At 47.4% G+C, this 21,151-nt stretch overlaps 3 protein-coding genes across 3 annotated transcripts in view; 2 read left to right on the plus strand and 1 right to left on the minus strand.

Annotated features, from left to right (window-relative positions):
• Positions 1–744, plus strand: part of GNL2 (G protein nucleolar 2) — a 22,217-nt gene extending 21,473 nt beyond the window's left edge. Inside the window, exon 16 of the mRNA XM_006099144.3 lies at positions 552–744. Within this exon, the coding sequence (XP_006099206.1) occupies positions 552–704 (153 nt within the window). The 3' untranslated portion in view covers positions 705–744. The remainder of the gene's footprint in view (positions 1–551) is intronic.
• On the minus strand, positions 705–10,348 carry DNALI1 (dynein axonemal light intermediate chain 1). The gene is given in 7 exon segments (XM_006099146.3): positions 705–2,398; positions 4,647–4,811; positions 5,132–5,310; positions 6,349–6,518; positions 8,800–8,942; positions 9,433–9,526; positions 9,528–10,348. Coding segments are annotated over 7 exon segments (972 nt in total). The 5' UTR covers positions 9,713–10,348; the 3' UTR covers positions 705–2,362.
• Positions 10,349–10,367: 19 nt separating this feature from the next.
• Positions 10,368–16,763, plus strand: SNIP1 (Smad nuclear interacting protein 1). Its single transcript, XM_006099147.3, has 4 exons — positions 10,368–10,672; positions 12,329–12,428; positions 13,372–13,973; positions 15,116–16,763. Exons 1-4 carry the CDS (start codon positions 10,443–10,445, stop codon positions 15,378–15,380), a joined length of 1,197 nt encoding a protein of 398 aa, XP_006099209.1. The 5' UTR covers positions 10,368–10,442; the 3' UTR covers positions 15,381–16,763.
• The last annotated feature ends 4,388 nt before the right edge of the window (positions 16,764–21,151 follow it).

Genomic DNA, 21,151 nt, shown 5'->3' on the forward strand with positions numbered 1-21,151 from the left:
CTAGAACGGAGTTCACAGAACCCCACTCCCAAGTGACAGAGTTGAAGACAGTTAAATAGGATCAGGAGTTGGCCCAGTGGATGAAGGTCTTGTTCTCAAGTGTAGCCTATCATCTGGAAGCATCAGTTGGTTTTGTGTGGCCCCAGGGAAATGACACACAGTGAGCAGAGCTGTTACAGGCAGACGGATCTCTGCTCCCTGTGAAGTTAGCTTTGTAACTGGGCTCTTCAGAGCTGGAACGGGCCCTCTTAGGAGGTGGAGAGCTTGTCGGAAATGTTTGGCCTTTGACCAGGGGACCACATGTCAGGGGTGCAGTAGAACGGATCTAAACATTGGATGAAGGCTGGACCAATTGAGTCTGTAACTTGGACTTGTCACAAATCACAGTGGAAGCACAAACTTGGTCTGGGAGATGGACCCTCCCTCATTAGCACTGACTGCTTCTAGTAGCTGTGGAGGTGGCACGGGGATGGAGCACAAAGAAACAGGGGCCTGTCTTGTGATTTTCAGAGTTTGAATGGTTTGCCTTTTTTGTTTTGCCGTTTTTACAGCGGAGGCGAGCAGCACGGAAGCAACAATCCAGAAAAGTTGGTGTCCGCTACTATGAAACACACAACGTGAAAAATAGGAACAGGAACAAAAAGAAGACCAATGACTCAGAGGGACAGAAGCATAAACACAAAAAATTCAAGCATAAGCAGTAACATTTTAAAAGCTGTTTATTAAATTATACAAAAATATGCATTAGAAACTGTGTTCAATTTCTTCCTGCCCAGTTGGCATTTCTAAGGCCACAGTGCATTTGTTCTGAGGTTTGACAGCTGAAACCATTCATCAGTGCCAGCCCCCAAGAATTTCAGCGATGGAGTCCATTGGCATTTCCGACACGGATCAGCCCTGTGGTTCCTCCAGAGAGAAGCTCTATCACGTGAATGTCTGACAGAAACAGGATGATATCTATAGAATGGGAAGGGTGGTGGTTCTTCTGTCCCAGCAGTTAGCATTATGGAACAGAAGCTGTTGGAACAGAACAGTAAGAACAAAATTTCAAGGATGTAGTGGGCATGGCCTGGGCTTCAAAATATGAAGACAAGGCTGCCGCAGCTTCTCTTGTCCCTCACTGCGTCTGGTAGGTGGGTCCGGCTGGGATATCCGTGCTATACTGTTAAGGAGGCGTGGCACTAGTACATCTCAGTGCGTGGCATTCTTTCCCATGAAAACGACAGCATGCAGAGCAGAGGGAGCCTTGGAACTCCTCAGGACCCTGGACAAGGGGAAGCTGTGCCTTCAAATTTGAGTCAAATGGGGGTGTTTGACTTGGTGGAAAGTGAAGGTAGCTCTTGGTCTGCAGTTTGTCACTGAGCCTGGAAGCCCTACCAGGATGGTGGCAGATAAGGCTCCACTATAAGAGCCCTCACATCTCCAGGGGAACACAGAGCACTGAGAAACATTCCAGCTGAGGGGGTGCTGAAGTCATGCAGCTTGCTGCCCTAGCCCACCCTGTCGCTTATGTAGTCTGGGTCTACGAAGCCAGAAGAGTCCTGCAAATGTTGAGTTTAACTTAAGAGGAACAGTAAAATGCAGTTGCCTGCCAGGCATAGCCTGACGTTAATAATTAGGACTGCAGGTAGGTTTGGGCACCTCTCCCATTGTTAACTAAATTTAGCTACTTAGAGGGGTATAGGGCCAGGGTTTGATTTTCAGCAGAAGAAAGTGAACAAAAAGGTTTTGGGGGAAGAGCTGAGGTACAAGCAGTTCACCATGGACACAGTTCTTTCCAGGAAACATTTACTTAAAAGTCATGGGTTTGACTCTCCCACTGCCTTCTCACCTAGGCAGTCAAACTAAGGAAGGGATCCAGTTGACAAGCGGGGATCAGATACAGTATAAATCTATCCTTCAAAAGGAGTTACTAGAACTGTGTTGGAGCCGGGATGGTGAAAAGACATCAAATAAGGGAAAGATTGAGGCCAGAGGAGCCCAAGTTCAGGTACAAGATGAACTGGACCAGGAATGGGGTGGAACCAGCTGCGTCCTGCTAGGATTAGTGATGAGAAAGCAGTTGCCTCACCAAAGAGGGATGCAGCGGAAAGGGGTGGATGCTAAGTCTTACTATTTGAGTTGGCAAATCCCAAGGCTGGCCAGAGACAGACTGCCTGGGCCTCACCACCTTCCATTGCCCAACCAGGAGCCTGGCTGCCAGACTTAGGTGTTTCATGACACTGGGTCAATGGTGTGACTTCTGACAAATATGTAGGTGGTGATCAGGGGAGCGTATGGCTTGTTCATTTAGGAAACTAGCTTTTTATTACAAAGGGCTTACGATGGGGTAGTCGTGTTTGTGGGACCCATATGGAAATTATCACTTCTTTGGTGCAATAATGCCTTCCAGTTGGGCCTGCAAAGCAAAAACAAACTCCATTAATATTTAAAACTTGCAGCCTAACACAAATAGCTGAGAGGTGATAAAAGTCTCTGGGAAGGATAATCCCAATGCTGCCACTCCAAAAACCCCTCCCCCGCTTCATCCCCAGCTCCATATTTTCTAGATTAGCTGGTTTCTGGCTTGACATACTGTCTTGCTACATTAGGAGAAACCAGAGCTGTCCTGGTTTCCATACCATAATGGCTCAGTGCATAATATAAAGCAGTGAAAAGGAAATTGAATCAAAGTTGTTGAAATAGTGGTTTTTCATGGCTCAGATTTCAGGCCTGAATATGTCTGCTAAGTTAAACTTTGGGATCCTGGGAGCTCTGTGCTGGGACAAGAGGTTTGGGAAACAGCAAATTTTCAGCCACTGAGACAACTTGACACCCAATTAGAGAAAATTGCTACCAGTGAGTAGGGAGCTGTCTGTCTTGCATGTAGAGCCGAAGACACTTGGGAGTTATTTGCTCTGCTCCTCTGGCAGCCAGTAACATAATTTACTATCATGGTGTGTGGACAGATCTTTAAGTAGGTCTATCCTGGGGACTGCAAACACTGCTTTATTTGCAGTGCAGTTTTGAGCCAATAAAAATAACTCACTTCTAAAGAGTCCTTCACCCTGGGGATTACAGCGTTGCTTGTTAATGTTAGAGAGATGCCAAGGTGCTCTGCTTTGCTCTTGCTGCCAGTACTATAGAGGAACTGAGGAACTTGGGCTTAGGGTAAAGGAGATAAGGGAGGCAGCTTCAGAGGCTGCTAAGTAAACATGCACATCTGGCAGTGAACGTTTGTAGCTTTTTTGTTGTTAAACGCAGCAACGAGAAAATCTGTGTCATCCTGCACTAGCACTAGCCACTAATACAAGCCCTTCTTTATCTCAAGTGCCTGTCTTGGTTTGTAGTGCCAACAAGCCTACCAATCCCAAGAATGTAAGTTTTCTATGAGACTAGGGTGGAGAGGGAGAAAAATTCAGGGGCCCCTTCTGGCCAAGGGCCATGGGAGACAGCCACTAAATGTCAGTCGGCCCTATATCTAGAACAGTGGTTCTCGAGCTTTAGCAAGCATCAGAATCACTTGGAGACCTTGTTAGAACAGATTGTTGGACCCCCAACCCCAAAGTTTCTGACTCGGTAGATCTGGCACGGGCCCAATCATCTGTGATGAGAATAATGCTGGTCTGGAATCCAACCTTTTAAAAAAATCCTCACTTATGGACATTCTTCATTTTAGAGAGGGGGAAGAGAGAGAGAAACACCGATGTGAGAGAGAAACATTGATCGGTTGCCTTCCCATATGCACCCGACCAGGGATCGAACCCACAACCTTTCAGTGTATAGGATGATGCTCCAACTGCGCCACACTGGCCAGGGCTGGAATCCAGTCTTTGAGAACTTTTGGACCAGACAGCCTGGAGTTTCAGAGGCCTGGCCCCTGCTCGGCCCTTTTCTTCACCAGCCCCCCTTCCCTTCCCTCCAGCTCAGCTGGATAAAAGTATACACCTGCAAGAGGGCTTTGAGGGAAAACACGAGTTCCTCTGACCACACATCCTGGTTTGAAACGGTTCTTCTGTCTCAAAGGGCCTTCCCTGCCTGCCCCCAATGCAGGGTCTAGGCGGGGACTGACGGCAGGTGGGAAAGCACTGAGAGCTCCGCCCACTCTAGGAAGGGCCAGACACCAGCTGCCTTGGGGAGGAAGTTCTGCTTTCTGCCATATCCACCCTCCCAAGAATGGGCAACTGTTTTCCAAGGGGAAAAAACACTGCAGAGCCAGTCTGAGGGATCACGGGGATTCAGAGTTAAGAACAGAGCCCCCTCCAGAACCAGAAGAATGGAGAATCTGGGTAATGAACCCTCATCGTCCCTCACTCACCCCCTTTCCTCCCCAAAAAAGTCAGCTTCCTTTACTCCTGGGTAGCGCATATAGATGGTATTTAAAGTCATCTGACCCTGGGCGGTTTAGGTCAATGGTTAGTGTTGGCCCTCGGACTGAAGGGTCGTAGGTTTGATCCCCAGCCTGGGTCAGGGCGTGTGGGAGGCAATGAGTCCATGTGAGATATCTCCCCCCCCCCCCCATTTCATTCTCTAAAAATCAAGGAAAAAGTGTCCTCCAGTGAGGATTTTACAATAGCCATCCGTAGGAAAAAGAACCAAAGGCTTGGCCTCTGTGGCTTGGAGGGCGGGTGGACCTGCACCTCCACCCGGGTCTGTGTGATGATTACCTTCAGCTGCTGATTCGTCCGCTTCAGGAACTGAATTTCCTCATTGTGCTTCTTCTCCTCCACCTGTCTCCTCTCACTCTCCCGCTTCTCCGTGGCCTCACACTTTGCCTTCTGCTCGTTGACTTGCCTCTCCAAGTCTCTCTTTTCCGTTTCTAACTCTGTAATCTGAGGACAGAACCCCAGTCATCCTGGGACGTTGCCAAGTGGATGGGGCGGCTTGAGTGCCCTGGTGGAGGGGCCCTGGAACACACTGTCCAACCCGAGACATTGGCAGGGTCTGTACTGCCACCCAGTGGGAGGTCAGTGCCTGACACGGCACGTCCAAGAGGAGACAACCCCGCGGCGCCCCTTACGCTCTGAACCAAGGGTCCTCACTGAGGTGATGGAGAGCACCCTAGGAGGCCAGCCTGTGGTGCCAGAATGACAACCATGTGACCCCGAGACAGAGGAGTCCAGGGCCAAAGGCTTGTGTAAACCCCACTCACTTTCCTCTCCATGTCTGACTTCCCCTGTTCAGCCTGCAGTGCCTTCCTCATGCCAAACGCCACGCTGCTCTCGTACAAGGTCTGGTAGGCAGCGATGGTCATGCGGATCTCGTCCCGGACTCGCAGCAGCAGCAGCCCCCTCTCCGCACAGTTGATGGTGACCTCACGAATCAGCTCATCTTCCAATGCACACACACACAGAGGTCAGAGAAGGTGGTCGGGGGTGTGGGGGTGTGGGGGGGAGTGGAAATACACCTGTCTACTGCAAACCACCCTTCCTATGGGAAGGTGTCCTCACTTGGAGACAGATCTCAGGGAGGGGACTTCAGTGGTCCCAGGAGCCTTGCCATGTAGCCACTGCTCTGAACTTGGCACTTGGGAGTTTGGCAGTCGGCAAGCCCAGGGCAGAAGGAGACAGGAGCCCCAGGTTTGCTTGCAGCATGAGGCCCCTCTCTTCCATCTTCAGCCAGGGACTGGGTACTATTCAAAGAAACCTGACTTTTCAATTGGAAGATAGTGGCCGCTTTGAAGCAGCTGGGAAATCCCACATGTCTCCTTGGCTGGGCTGGTTTGGGGCTGGAAACAGCACAGTCCACAGCTTGCCCACCCCTCTCCTCCATAAATGCTGTCCTGGGGGACAAACCACCATCACACTCAGACCGCAGGCAGCCTGTAGCCCTTGCAGCTGCCTCAGGGTTTGGCGGTGGTTTGCATGTCCCCGTCCATGTGGGCCAGTGACATTGGGCAGAGGACAGCCACTCACACCTGCACTTGAGGAGGGAGAACTTAAATCCTCTGTCTGTTAACAGCAAATTACCCTGAAGTGCTTTCTGGACCAAGGGCTGAATGTTGATAGAGGGATATAAATATAGCACATTAATTTTTCTGATTAAAAAATTAACACATGCTTATTATAGAAATCTTTGAAAGAAAACAAAGATTTATAATGGAAGTTCTCATTTACTCCAATATCTGCTAAGAGGTGAGGAACCAAGTTGTCAGGTTGACCGGCAAGTGGGGGGGACTGGTGGGAGAGGCAGGGCTGGGAGGGAGAAGAGGGTGCATTTAGCGGATCCAGGGGGAGACAGGGAGTGGGGCACAGATGATTTCAGGATGGGGTGGGCTTCAGCTCAGGGATACTCAGAGCTTGGGGCTGTGCTGAAGGGGAAGAGAAAGAGGTAGCAGAGTGTAGTGCACCCTTCCCCCTGGCCACGCACCAAAACACTGTGAGTAGAGCTCCCGGCGGACAGGGCAGATACCAGTCTCCCGGGCCTGCCGCTGCTGCAGCTTCAGGTCCAGCTGCTCCTGAAGGTGCACCACATCCATCCGGGTGCTGGGCGTGCTGGACACCTGCTGGATCCATAGCTGTGTGTCTTCCACCCACTCCCTGCGGCACAGACACAGCCAGGCTGAGAGAAACCCATCGCCAGAGAGGGTCCTCAGGACATGAGCAGAGATGGCCCTCTGAGCTCTCTGCCTGGGCAGGAGTGAGGGGCAGCTCTGTCACCAACCTATCAGGATCCCCCATTCTTCCTTCTTCCTTGGGGAGTGTGTGGCCCCAAAGCCACACCCACTCAGCTGCCTCCACAGGGCCCCTCTCTCGGGGCTGGGCAAGCTCCACTCTCCTCCAGCCCTCTGAAATCATCACCCATGCTCCAGATCTTACCCTCCTAATGTGTCCAGGACAAATGTATGGTTGTTGCTTGATATGAACAGAAGGCCCAGTGGAAATTGCCCACTGACTTGTGGGGTGGGAGACACGGCACCATAAACCATGTGCCAGTCAGAAAGAGGGTCATGTGTGCAGTGGGGGGTAGGGACGTTCTTAAAGGCATGTAGCTCCTCATAGCAAACCTTGGGTCAGAGGCATGGCCAGGTTCTAGAACAGGGGTCCTCAAACTACGGCCCGCGGGCCACATGCGGCCCGCCGAAAACATTTATCCGGCCCGCCGGGTGTTTTTGCCGACGCTGCCTGTCCTGCTTAGCAGCCAACTCGTCCCGGGCCCACAGTGCGCATGTGTGGAATGTCTGAGGGACAGTGAACTGGCCCCCTGTTTAAAAAGTTTGAGGACCTCTGTTCTAGAATCACAAGGAGGGAGCCTAAGGGCAGAATCACCATGGGGGAGAGGACTTCCATGCCGTGGTGGGAAGGAATCCGCAGGAAAATCAACCCTTCCCCTTTCTTTGACTTCCACCTGAGAGGAAATTGCAGGCTCTCGTTTCATCAGAGCCTTAAAACTGTGCTGTCAACGGATTATATAAAAAATAGTGGAAAAGGCACATCAGCGAGGGATAAGTGTGGCTGCAGAAGAAAGAAGCAGAGTAAGGGGATCATGGAGGGAGAAGGAGCTCTTTTATGAGGATTCTCAAGGAAGTCCTCCTTGAAGAAATGGCATTTGAACAAGACCAGAGTAAAGGAAGGACGGGAACCAGGTGAATATTCGGGCAAGAGTACCCTTGGCAGTAAGAATATCAGTTGTCAAGGCCCCGAGGTGGAAGAGCGAAGTGATTCCGAGACAGCAAGCAGTGGCCCCTGTGGCTTTAGCACCGTGAACAAGAAAGAAAATGACAGGAGATAAGATCACGAGTATGTTGGGGCGGGATCATCCCAGGTCTCACAGACCACTGAAAAGACTGTGGGTTTTGGTCTGATAAGATGGGAAGCCATGAGTTTCTGGCAGAAGCCTGGCATGGTCTGACTTATGATTTGGGGGCTGTGTGGAGCATAGATTGTAGGGGCAAAGAGTGGAAGCCAGGTTTGCAGTGGGAGGCCACTGCAGTAGTACAGGTGATGAACAGTGACTAGAAACAAGATGATGGAAGCAGAGCTGGCGAAAAATGGTCAGATTTGGGATATGATTTCAAGGTGGGGCCAAAAGAAATCAATCAAGGATAGCATCTGTGATGTGAAAGACCAAGAGGGATGAGAGGTGGCCTGAGCCCCTAATAGAAAGGGAAGACAGGATGAGCAGGTTGGGGTAAGGAAGAAATTATGAGTTTGGACATGTTGAGGTGTTTTGTTTTTTTTTAAATCCTCACCCAAAGATATTTTTTCCATTGATTTCTAGAGAGAGTGGAAGGGAGGAAAGAAGGAGAGAAAGAGAGAGAGAAATATCAACGTGAGAGACATCGATTCATTGCCTCCCACACGTGCCACTACCAGGGCTGGGAAACCTGCAAACGAGGTACATACCCTTACCAAAAATTGAACCTGAGACCCTTTGGTTCACAGGCCAATGCTCTAACCACTGAGAAACCCAGCTAAGGTTGAACATGTTGAGCGAAGTGGATGGGGTGGCTTGAGTGCCCTATTAACATCTCCATGAAGGTAGGAAAGCAGTAGCAGAATATATGGCTCTGGAGTTTAGAGGAGAGGACAGATCTGGAAATATACATTTGGGAGCCTCAGCACATAGATGGTATTTAAAGCCATGAGCACTCTGGAAATGAGGGTAGATAGAGAACAAGGTAGCCCCACCTTCCCAGGATCCAGCCATCTGTAAGCTCTAGGAACTCAGAGACACTGGGAGGAAAGATCAGCCAGGAACAGAGACAGCGTGCCTCTTGCCATGTTCCCAAGTTCTGGGATGCAAAAGCCTGGGCCTTCTCCTAGCCACTACCCCTGCTTATTTATTTATTTTTTTTTAGTTTTTTTTTTTTTCTCTTACCTTGGTGGCAGGATAGCATTCAAGATTTCTTCTGCCTGCTTTGTAGGATCTGGGACACAGGAAATTGAGAGCTTGGTCTTGGTTGGCGGTGGGACTGGACCTGAGGGTCCAGGCTGCTGGGGGGTGACTTTCAATGGCCGAGCCTGGGAGGAAGAGACACATTAGGGCAGGAGGTGATACTGATACTAAGCACCTGGTCCTTGCTCCAGGTCTCCCACACAATTTCCCCATCTGTCTTCTCAGCAGAAGTTATGTCTCAGAGCTAAAGGAAGCCAAGAGTCTCTGGGCCCACCCCAATCCAACGCTTGTATCTCCTTGAACCGATGTTTCTGGCCCGGGTGCTCAGGCCTCGGCTTTCGCCACCAGATCTATTCTTGCACCGGCTACCATGAAAAACGGCGAATCTCATTCATCTCCCTGTGACTTCTTTTCCCGTCCTAAATTTACCCTCTGGAGTGGCCCAACATCTGGGCTTCTGGTTCCGCTCTCCTATCCTCCTTTCCCTATCCCAATTCTCTTTACTCTCAGTTGCTTCAGCCTCTATTTCTTGGGACTCCGGATCTTCAACGCAGGCATCTGTCTTTCCCCATAGGAGTTCCGGGGTTCCCCTGCCCCCCTGAGACCCATCCTTACTTTGGGGCTCCGTTTCTCTGTATTCCGGCTCACCAGCACCGGGGTGTCATACTTGAGTAAAGAGTCCGCGGGGGGAATCATGGTGCCGGCGAGTAGCCCAGCAATAGCCCCTCAAAGGCAGGGCCTTGTTTACTGTCACCATGGAAACCTCGCCTCCCTGCCTCCAGGCCTGGGCGGGGCTTTGGAGTTGGGCGGGGCCAGCATCGCGCGAGTTTCTCTCGGCGCAGCTTCCGGGTAAGGTTCTTCCTTGCTTAGCTCGGCAGGCAGGCTTCCTGCTCATCGGGTCGCTCCTCTGCTCTTGGAAGTAGGGAAAACGGGCTCGCGTTCCTGTGCCACGCTTAGCTCGCAATTTGAGTGAGGTGGCAGATCACCTTCTCTGACTCCCGATTTTGTCATCTGCAAAGCGGGAGTCATAGAGGAAGACATCTGGAGTTCCCAGGTTTTAAAAATCAATTGTCTTTAATTAAGTGGCGAAGAGACAACGTAACAGTTGGAGAAATACTAATGGTTTGCCCACGGTATACTATCAATGATTGCATTTACTCCCTTCTTGCTTTCGCATTTCCAAACATAAATGTAAGCACAGTTTGCGCACAACTTTGTATCCTCTTTCTTTCGCTTAACGTCTGGGTTTTGTTTTGTTTTTGTCATAATAGAGTTTGTAGATAGCATTGCAAATGGCGATATAACATCCATCCGTTGGCTAAATGCCCGACTGCTGAGCTTTTCGGTTGTCTCGGGGTTTAGGAAGGACTAATGACGCGGCAACAGCTTGGAGCATAGCTTTTTCCCAGGAGTTGGTTTTTGAAACTTGAAACTCCCGCCGCCCGAGCTGCGTCCTGAAGGCCCCGCCCACAACAGAGTCGTCACGTGTTTAGCCTCTGCATCGCGAGGGTTTCTGGGAGAGCGTGTACTCCAAGAGCGGAAGTCCCGGGGTCTGGCACGTCATTTCCTGTCTACGAGGGGAGTGCAACGGCCGAGTTTCCCCTGCGCTCCGCGGATATCGCATCATGAAAGAGGTGAAGAGCGAGCGGGAGCGGGGGAGCCGGCGCAGGCACCGGGACGAGGACGCGGTGGCGACGGCGACGGCGGCGACGGTGGTGGTGAAGCAAGAGCGCCTCAGCCCCGAGGCCGCGCCTCCCGCTCACCGCCGCCCGGACTCCGGCGGCAGCGCGTCCCCGCCGGCCGGCGAGCCGGGCCGCCCTGGTCACCGCGGGAACCGAGCGCAGAGACGTAGCCGGTGAGTGGGAAGCCGCGGGGCGGGCCGGCGGCGTTAGAAACACACTTTGAATGCGGAGCGCAGGGCTGGCCGTACCGGTCCAAGTACCGGCGGTGCTGGTGTTATTGTTGAGTTGTCACTAGCGTTGTCGCTGCGCGTGAAGGGCCTAGTGGACAGGATCCCACCCCTTCGGGTCTGTGTGCCCAGCACTTAGCGGCCAGCAAGGATCATTTTAAGTTGAAACGAAAGGTTTTCCCCATCTGCCTGCGAATGGAGTGTGGGCGGTGTCTTTCTAATGATCTGCGCCCAAAGGTTTCCACATGGAGCGCCCAGGGTTGTCTTGCTAGGCGCGTTCATTTATTCGTTCCACATAGTTTTACTGAGTACCTGTCATGTGCTGAAGACTGCCCGGGTACCGGTGAGAGCCTCGTGTGGTTCCGCTGGATCCCGGGTCAGGGCACAAGAACCAACCAGTGGATGGTATAAGTACGTGGAACAACAAATCGATGTCTCTCCTCCTCTTCCTCCCTCTCTCTCCCAAAAATAAAATGAAAGATAGATGGACATTACCCTCTTGAATTGATGTCCTCTGACCCTGAGACAAAATAGCTAGCAAATAAAGAAAATAGTTTGTTAGTAACAAGTATTACGAGTAGGTTAAAACATTTAATGTGACAGAGATTGGAGGGAAGTGGGAGAAGGCTGCTTTGAAAAGGTGCCAGTTGAGCTGAGACCTGAATGATAAGACCCAGGCAGGGGAAACAATGTGTGCAAAGAACCTGTAATGGAATCAGTTCTGATTGTCTTATTTTTTATTTATTTATTTATTTAAACATATTTTACTGATTTTTTTTACAGAGAGGAAGGGAGAGGGATAGAAACATCGATAAGAGAGAAACGTCGGATCAGCTGCCTCCTGCACACCCGCCACTGGGGATGTGCCCTCAACCAAGGTACTTGCCCTTGTTTGGAATCCTACCTGGGACCCTTCAGTCCACAGGCCGACGCTCTATCCACTGAGGAAGGGCTTATTTATTTTTATTGATTGGTTTAGAGAGGGAGGAAGGGAGAGAGAGGGAGAAACATCGATTTTTGTTCCACTTATTTATGCATACAGTGGTTGACTTTTGTATGTGTCCTGGCTGGGATGGGACCTGCAGCCTTGGTGTATTTGGATGACACGCTAACCACCTGAGCTACCTGGCCCGGACAATTGTGATTGTCTTAGGAATAGAAAAAAATCCAGTGTGGTGATCAAGGAGAGTGGTTGGAATGAGGTAGGAGAGGGAGGAGACGGCAGAGGACTTGCTGATGGGTTGAACGTGACTGGGGGAGGGGTGTGGACGCTGTTGGTGAGGGGAAAAAGGGGTCAAGGATGACTTCTAGGTTTTTGGCTTGAGCAGGGTGGTTGGTAGTGCCACTGACATGGCAAAGACTGAGAGAGGAAACGTTTTAAGGGGTCGGGAATCAAGAGTTATGTTATCTAAGTGTGAGAAGGTTTAGTAGGCAGTTATGTCTGTGGGTCTGGAACTCAGGGGAGACTGTGGGCCAGGAAGGTGAAGCTCCTGACTCCTGTAGTGTGAAAAGCAGAGACCTTCACAAACCTTATACTTGAAGGTAATTTACATGGGGGAGGGAAATGGAGATAAAATCCTGTGTGTGCCATTCTCTTAACAGATCCCCAGCCAAAAAGAAAAAGTCCTCAGGGAGAAGAAGCAAGTCTCCTCGGAGTAACAGAAGCCGAAGCCCTCACCACTCGACAGTCAAAGTGAAGCAGGTAAGTGGATTGAGATGTTCTGGTGCTGGGTCTGAATCTAGAGCCTGTTACCACCATCGCTAAAGTATTGTGCATATATTCACCTGCATCTGCCATGGGATTTTCTCAAAACTGGGTGACTTTTTTTATCTGCTTTTTTGTTGAATGAAAGAGAGTATATGCCTGTAGTTGTAAAACTAATATAGGCGTATACTCTTTACCTTGTTTCTTGCAGTGGTGACCTCTATATAGTCAAGACATAAAAATATGCCCTGACTGGGAATCAAACGGTATCTTCTGGTGCAGGGGATGCTGCTTCAACCAATTGATCCCGGGCAGATCTTACATATTTCTTAAGTGTATTCCTAGGTATTGAGTAATTTTTGTTACTGTTGAAATGAGACATTTTTAAACTGTTGGCATAGGAGAAAGCTAGCTTTTTCTTTACACATTTATCCTGTTTGTGACTAGTTAGCTCTCTTTGTTAGTTCTATTTTCTGTATAGGATCCCTTTTAAGTTTGCCTGCAGGCACTCTTGTTTCTAGAGCTCTGAACATGGGCTGGCACTGTTAGAGCTATAATTGGGCAACAGCATGGGATACACAGTCAGTGTGGCCTTTCATGGAAACATAACCACCACTGATAACCTTATTTCTGTGGGGCATTTTGCTTTTACAATATATATATTTTTTTATTGATTTCAGAGAGGAAGGGAGATAGAAACATCAATGATGAGAATCATTGATCGGCTGGGGATTGAGTCTGCAACCTGGGCATATATGCCCTGACTGGGAATTGAACCATGACCTCGTAGTTCATAGCAGAAGCTCAACCACTGAGCCAGGCTGGCTGGGCGGCATTTTGCTCTTGAATGCCAAAGTCCAAATCACAAATGACTTTTTGAATGCAGCTTGTTCATAGATTTTGGACTGCCTTGAATTTACTGAGTCTGCTCAAATTTCAGGAGCGTGAAGATCATCCACCCCGGAGAGAACGGGAAGATCGGCAGCACCGGGAAGCATCAGAACAGGAGCACAGGCGAGCGAGGAATAGTGACCGAGGCAGGCACAGGGGCCACTCCCACCAGAGGAGAACCTCTAATGAGAGACCTGGGAGTGGGCCGGCTCAGGGACGTGATCGAGACCTTCAGAACCTGCCGGCTCAGGAAGCAGAGCGGGAGTTTTATAATGCCCGAAGGCGGGAGCATCGCCAAAAGAATGAAGTCAGTACCAGCGGTAATGAGTCTCAGGAGTTGGTTCCTCCACCTAGTGGCAACAACAAAAACAAAGAGGTGCCCGTCAAGGAAAAGCCAAGCTTTGAACTTTCTGGGGCACTTCTTGAGGACACGAACACCTTCCGAGGTGTAGTCATTAAATATAGCGAGCCCCCCGAAGCACGTATCCCTAAAAAACGGTGGCGTCTCTACCCATTTAAAAATGATGAGGTGCTTCCGATCATGTACATTCATCGACAGAGCGCTTACCTCCTGGGGCGACACCGCCGTATTGCAGACATTCCAATCGATCATCCCTCTTGTTCAAAGCAGCACGCGGTCTTTCAGTATAGGTAAGTGCATTTGCAGAAAGAAGGTCAAGTGTGAGCAGAAGCTAGTGTCTCAGGATTACTAAGTTTTGTGTGCATGTATATGCAAAAGAATCCGTACCCCTTATACCTAATATTCGTCTTGACTATTAATCTAATTACCTTTTAAATGATTACTTATATTTATGTAAGAGCATTGAACTTGGTGTTGGGAATCCTGCCACTCCCACTTGCCAGGTGTTTGACCTGGGAGAAGCCACTCTCTGGGCCTCAGTTTCTACCTACCTCACAGGGTTGTTAAATGGAAATATAATTGAGAATGTGTTGGCTGTGTCTGTATCTTGACAGTTTGCATAGTACATCTGCTATGGTTTGATCCTCCCATCAATCCTGTTAGGTGGATAGCATAGGTACTAATGCCCCCATCTGACAGGTGAGAAGACTCACGTTCAGCAAAGCCAAGTGACTTGCCTTAAGTGGTCCCCGTAATAGAACTCTGGCTCAAATCTAGTGCCCTTAACTTTGAAGTTATAAACAACCCAAAAAATTTTAATTATGGCAAATTTATTGATTGATTTTAGAGAGCGAAAGGGAGAGAGAAACATTGATTTGTTGTTCCATTTATTTATGCATTCATTGGTTAATTCTTATGTGCAACCTGATTGGGGATGGAACCCATGACCTTCACATATCAGGACAATGCTCTAACCAACTACGTTACCCGGCAAGGGCTGCATTTTAAGCTTTTGATTTACCATGAATTTCCTATCCACCAAGTACCAGGTCTCACCTTTTTACGAAGTATTATTTAACTTGCTCCTAATTTCTAGATTTAAGGTCATGTCTTCTCCTTGTTTCTTAGTTTGAACTTGAGCTGTATTGAAGCCAGGTATTTACCACATCTAGACTTTGTTAACAAAAAGCTGGATGATCTGAGGCAAGATTTGGTCCACAGTTTTCTCTCTTTTTTTCTTTTTTATATTGAACTTATGGGGGTGACTGGTTAATAAAATTATAGGTTTCAGGTGTACAGTTCTATAATACATCATCTATATATTGTATTGTGTATTCACCACCCTATGTCAAGTCTTCCATCACCATTATCCCCCCCATATCCTCCTCTACCTACCCTCACCCCCCTGAGGCTTCTCTCTTATCTCTTCCAGGCTTGTGGAATACACCCGTGCTGATGGGACAGTTGGCCGCAGGGTGAAGCCCTACATCATTGACCTTGGTTCAGGCAACGGAACATTCTTGAATAACAAGCGCATTGAGCCACAGAGATACTACGAACTGAAGGAAAAAGATGTACTTAAATTTGGGTTCAGCAGCAGAGAGTATGTTCTGCTGCATGAGTCCTCTGACACCTCTGAAGTAGACAGGAAAGAAGATGAGGATGAAGAGGAGGAGGAAGAAGTATCTGACAGCTAGCAAACTAATAAACAACCCAAACTCTTGAGAGACCTTTCCTTTCTGCGAAGGCTTTGTGATTGACTCGAGCACCGTGGCGCTCTTTGTAATGCCTCTTATTGCCTTAAGTCTCTCTTCGGTTGCTGACCAGCTTATGTTATAATGTAAGAAAACTGACTTGTGTTTGAACTTCTTTCTGTGGCACATTAGCCACTTGCCTGTGGGCATATGTTTTCAGAACAGTCTCACCAACACATTGTGTTCTCGTAGAAGCATTGTGGCTTTAGTTGGTGCTTTCAGAACTGCTGCCTAGGAAACTATAAACCCTTGTCTAAAGGGGAATTGTGGCTTGTTCTCTTTGTACAGTTACTTTATTTATAGGCTTTGTGGACTGGGTTTGTTTTGTTTTTGTTCCTGGGGCAAATCCCTTAACAGAATCTTTCTAAGCTTTGGTTATCACCAAAACAGCCTCCTGTATATACCAAAGCTTTGACCTGGTTGAGCTCTTGAGTCACAGAAGTTGATTTTGCACTTCTTTTTTTGGGGGGGTGGGGGTGGGAATTTACCACATGACCTCATTATTGACTGTTGGACTTAAACAGATGCTTTAAGAGCCTGCTTAAGCATTTGACTGTACAGGAAGATCATGACTACTGCCAGTGGGGGCCGATTTAATGTCACGAGAGGCTGAGACGCATCGAGGATCTGTTTCCTGTGAGAGAATTCTCGTTTCTCCATGGAGCGTGTACATAACAATTTTGACCATCTTATCTGTTCTTCAACTTCGCATTTTTATTCAAATGTTATCTCTTTCTCTTTTGAGAAACACACTATTATTTATGTGGCAGGGTCCTTGCTTTCTTCTAGCAACATGTGTACATGTCTAAAGGAGGTTGTGTAGTTTACATGTTTCATCTTTTTAAAAACATCTAGAGAGGTTGTATTTACCTTCCCAAGGCTGGAAAGCATGGGAATTTCCTAATTTTCCACTAAAGGAATCTGTGTAAGTAGATAATTCATAACTACTTACATATATATAGTGTGAATATATATCTAATTGTGTATGAAAGAGCTGCAACTGATTTTCATATGAGGATGTTTTGTGATGTAAATGTAATGCTACATTATAGGTAAAGTCTCCCTGCATTTGAAGAGCAGGTTTTCATTTATATGTATTTTTGGGATAAAAAATAATAAAATTTGTAAATATAGCCCCATATCTTGGCAAGTGAGTGTTGGTCCTTGTTGAAGCAGCAGTGCTTTCTGTATTGGCAGTTAAGGGGTTTTCTTTCTCAGAATAGAGTTGGGGCAGGTTATATGTAGTGGACCTTGTACCAGTTTATCCCTGCCCTCACTAATTCACCCTCAGGTGGTGATGGGTGTGGGATGGAGAGAAAGGAGAGATCATACAACTCAATCATTGCTGCTGCTAACTATTCCTCTTGGGTTGAAACTTACGATACTATTAGATTGTCTTTATATTGTTTTTCCATTAAGGTCTCACCCATGTGTACTCGGGGGAGCAGCTGACTAATGTTTACTCAAAAGAAATGAAAAGATCCTCTTTGAAGAGTGAACACTTAAGGTTAGTAAGATGAAAGGTTAGATGAAGGGAAGCTATAACCATGTAAGAGCAATTACCATTTCCCCACTGTGTTCTACATGGGCTACTGTAATGGCTGTTTTTCTAATTTTTATATGTGCCATAGGTCACAAACTACATGTGTGCATATCTAAAAGGTGTGTTTTACTGTGATGGATTTTTGGATTATTCTGTTGATCCAGACTGATGGTTTTGTCTTTCAGGGATTTAGGCACTAATCTTGCATCTCACCTCTGGGCCTCCTTGTTCAGTTTGTGCTACTCCTACAACTTCCTGGAGGCCCTGGGCTTTGCTTCAAATGCAATCCTGATGGGCACTGTGGTGACCATTTTTGCCTACATATTCAATAAGAGGTCCCAATTGTGGAGTAAACTTTTGCTTCCTGGATTAAGAGATTCTTCATGTCAAATATCTAGGAAGGTGCTCTCCCTCCTTTTTTTTTTTTTTTTTGGAAGAAAGAGGTTAAAGGAAAGACATTATCCATCTCCAGAGCCAGATATCACCAGCAGGCTTCTCATTTGAAGTTGACATAACCCTAAAACTTGCTTTTTTAGTACATTTATTGCTTAGAAACTCATGTTCTTCTAAGCCAGCGGTTTTCAACCTGTGGGTCGTGACCCCTTTGGCGGTCGAACGACCCTTTCAGAGGGGTCGCCTAAGACCATCCTGCATATCAGATATTTACATTATGATTCATAACAGTAGCAACATTACAGTTATGAAGTAGCAACGAAAATAATTTTATGGTTGGGTCACAACATGAGGAACTATTTAAAGAGCCAGAAGGTTGAGAACCACTGATCTAAGCTATTTGCAACTTCTTTATTCCCTATCTTTTCTCCACCCTGGTTGGCTTGTCTGTAAATCATTGTCAAAATCAAGTAATATGTAAAACAGCCCTTCTGGGGCCCTTCCCCACATCCTCTGTGGTGGTTCTACATTTCTGCAGAGGTATGGGACAGGATCTTCAGATTTTCTCCATCAAACTTTCCTAGTCATCTTCTCATTCCCTCATTTTAACCTTGACCAAGGACAGCTCATTAAGTGCAGCTGGTAATTGTTTTTAAAACATATATTTTTAGTGATTTCAGAGAGGAAGGGGGAGAGAGAGAGAAAAAGAGAAACATCAATGATGAGCGAGAATTATTGATCAGCTGCCTCCTGCACGCCCCTCATTGGAGGTTGACCCACTGGGGATTGAGCCCGCAACCCAGGCATGTGCTCTGACTGGAAATCAAACCATGACTTCCTGGTTCATAGTTCGATACTCAACCATTGAGCCATGCCAGCCGGGTGTAGCTGGTAACTTTAAAATACTTTTATTGTATCCTGGTGATAAGTGAAAGCTATCAATTCAGATAACTGAAATTTTAAAAATTATGTTACTGTATTGAGTATATTAATATACAACATGGCTTGGCTTCAAAAGGCTTAGAACTTACATATGTTGAGTTATCATTTAATATGTTGCCCAAATGGTAATATTTTTTAACATCTTTTCCCTTTGGGGAAATTTGTGGATGTGAAGAAAGAAGATACGACGTTAATCAAAGGGTGACACACTCACCATGCCAGCAGTGCCTGCTTGTGAGCCCACAATGTTCCTGGACATGTGAGTTTATATGAACTGAAAGGGCTACTTGATTTAAATTAAAGCTTTGGAATTGAAAGCTTCATTCAGTCTCTTGGGTGGTTTCCAGTATATTTATTAAATGGTAAACAATTTTATATGACAGTTGATTTGTTCACATGTATTCTAAAGTTTAATTCACTAAAGCAATAGTTGCATAAGCTTGCTATGCTAGCACTTGGTTTACAACTGTAAGTTACAAGCAGGGAGCAATAATATGGAGGCGGGCTGCACCGTGGGCAAGAGATGGCATGTAAGGTATGTCTTGGAGACTAAGTGAATTTTGAACCAGTAGTGGAGGAGGGCATTGTTTTACACCGAGCAGTCCAGGGGACAGCAGGACGGGTGAGGATGTGGAAAGGATCCTATAAAATTTAGCTGTTTAGCTGAAGGCCCACAGCAAGTTGTAGAGCTAGGAACCTCAGTCCAGGTTCAGTGGTCTTTCCTCTGGACCCTTGCTTTTCACCTCCCTAGCAGAGCTTAGTGGGGAGACCTGAGAGAAATAGGCTGTCCTATTCACAGAGGGTTCAAGGAAATCAGTGGGTGGGATTTTCAGGGGAAGAGTGGCTCAGGCAAATCCTCACTCCACCAAGTCATAGCCAGAGCTGCTTGGAAATCATGTTGATGAATAAAAATAGACAAATATTCAATAATTGGGTGCCTAAGAAGTGCTATGAACTGAGACCTCAATAATAAAACTGGCCAACACTTAGGAGCACTTTCTATGTATGAGCACAGTTCTAAGCATTTCACATGGACACTAACACATACTTTAACTCATTTCTTCATAATCCTGTGAGGCAGGCTTCTTTCATTGTTCCACTTTGCAGATTGGAAAACTGGGGAAGAGAGAGGTTATGTTCACAGTGGTAGGTAGGATGGATTCAGACCTAGTCACTCTGGTTGCAGATGCCACATTCTTAACTACTATGATATATTACACCCCACCCCTTTTTTTTTAAGAGAGTGGCCCAGCCAGTGTGGCTCAGTGATTGAGCATCGACCTATGAACCAGGAGGTCAAGGTTTGATTCCCAGTCAGGGCACATGCCCAGGTTTCTGGCTCAATCCCCTGTAGGGGGTGTGCAGGAGGCAGCCAATCAATGATTCTCTCTCATCATTGATGTTTCTCTCTCTCTCTCCCCCCCTCTCCCTTCCTCTCTGATATCAATAAAAATATTTTTTAAAAAAAGAGAGAGAGAAACATTGGTGTGAGAGAGACACATTGATTGGTCGCCTCCCAAAATCGAGCCTGCAACCGAGGTACGTGCCCTTGACCAGAATTGAACCCGAGACCCTTAAGTCCCTGGACTGATGCTGTAATCACTGAGCCAAACGGACTAGGGCTATATTGCATTTATAGTTATGAGATGCATAAGGTCTGGCCCTCGCAGAACAATATAAGCAGGAGCTACACACAGTGCTAGATAGAAGAAGCATTGGGAGTTACGGAAGCTCTGAGAAATAGTATTCAACAAAGCCTCAGTAGTCAGAAGAATGAGCAGTTACTCAAAAGAGGCCAGTGGGGATGCGAAAAGAAAGGAATACATATTTCTAGGGGGAGAGACTCGCACTAGAAAATACCTGAGGTGGTAAATTAATGAGGCTTTGGAAGCACTTAAAGTTCAGTTGGGGAGAAGAGGGTGAGTGTGACTTCTGGATTCTGATAATGAGGAACTAAGTTATTTTTGAAACCACATTTGATCTAAAGGCAAACCATATTTGATACTAGCAAATCAGACCTTACTCTAGGTTGCATGAGATAGAAGTCAAAACCCACACACAATGGGTAGTATAGTAGATGTTTCCTATGAAAAGCTGGCATGCCAAAGGGCTGTAATTTTCAGAATAAAAGAGTGCATCAGAAATAGAATCCTCCCAGGTATTTGTAGCCTGGGAGCTCAGGAAACATCAAGCCTTGAACTCCATTAAAGATGACCTTGTACTATTAGTGCCTTCAGGTGTCTGACAGAAATAGGTGAAATTACTCTTTAGAGGGACTTTTTAATTCCCCTCCAGTTATTTCCAAATTTCCCCCCAAATGATACAATTTTCTTTTTTTAAAAAAGCACACAATAAAAGACCCTGTAGTCTAAAAATCACCCGAACTCATTGTGAAATCTTTCCTGCACAACGTCAAGAATCACACACACTACCGCTGGCCCTAGGTAGACCCGCACAGGGCCAGGTCCCCTTTCCAGTAACAATGGAAGGGAGGGAGGGAAGGGAAGGAGGGAGGGAGGGAGGGAGGGAGGGAGGGAAGGGAAGGAGGGAGGGAGGGAGGGAGGGAGGAAGACAGGGAGGGAGGGAGGGGAGGAAAAGAGGGAGGGAAGGGAGGGAGGGAGGGAAGGGAAGGTAAGGGAAGGGAACGGAGGGGAGAATGAGGGAAGGCAGGGTAGGGGAGGCAGAAGTACGTAGCGGGAGGTGGTAGGGAGGACATATCCTACCTAGATCATGTTAGTGAAATTTTGCAGAACCCTGAAAACCGAAGAGACCTGAGGCTGGAGCAGTACGCAGGTCCAATGATAAAAAGTAAAGAGACTGGAATTAATGTAAAGCT

This window comes from Myotis lucifugus, unplaced genomic scaffold (genome assembly GCF_000147115.1).
Source record: "Myotis lucifugus unplaced genomic scaffold, Myoluc2.0 scaffold_260, whole genome shotgun sequence".
Classification (NCBI taxonomy): domain Eukaryota; kingdom Metazoa; phylum Chordata; class Mammalia; order Chiroptera; family Vespertilionidae; genus Myotis; species Myotis lucifugus.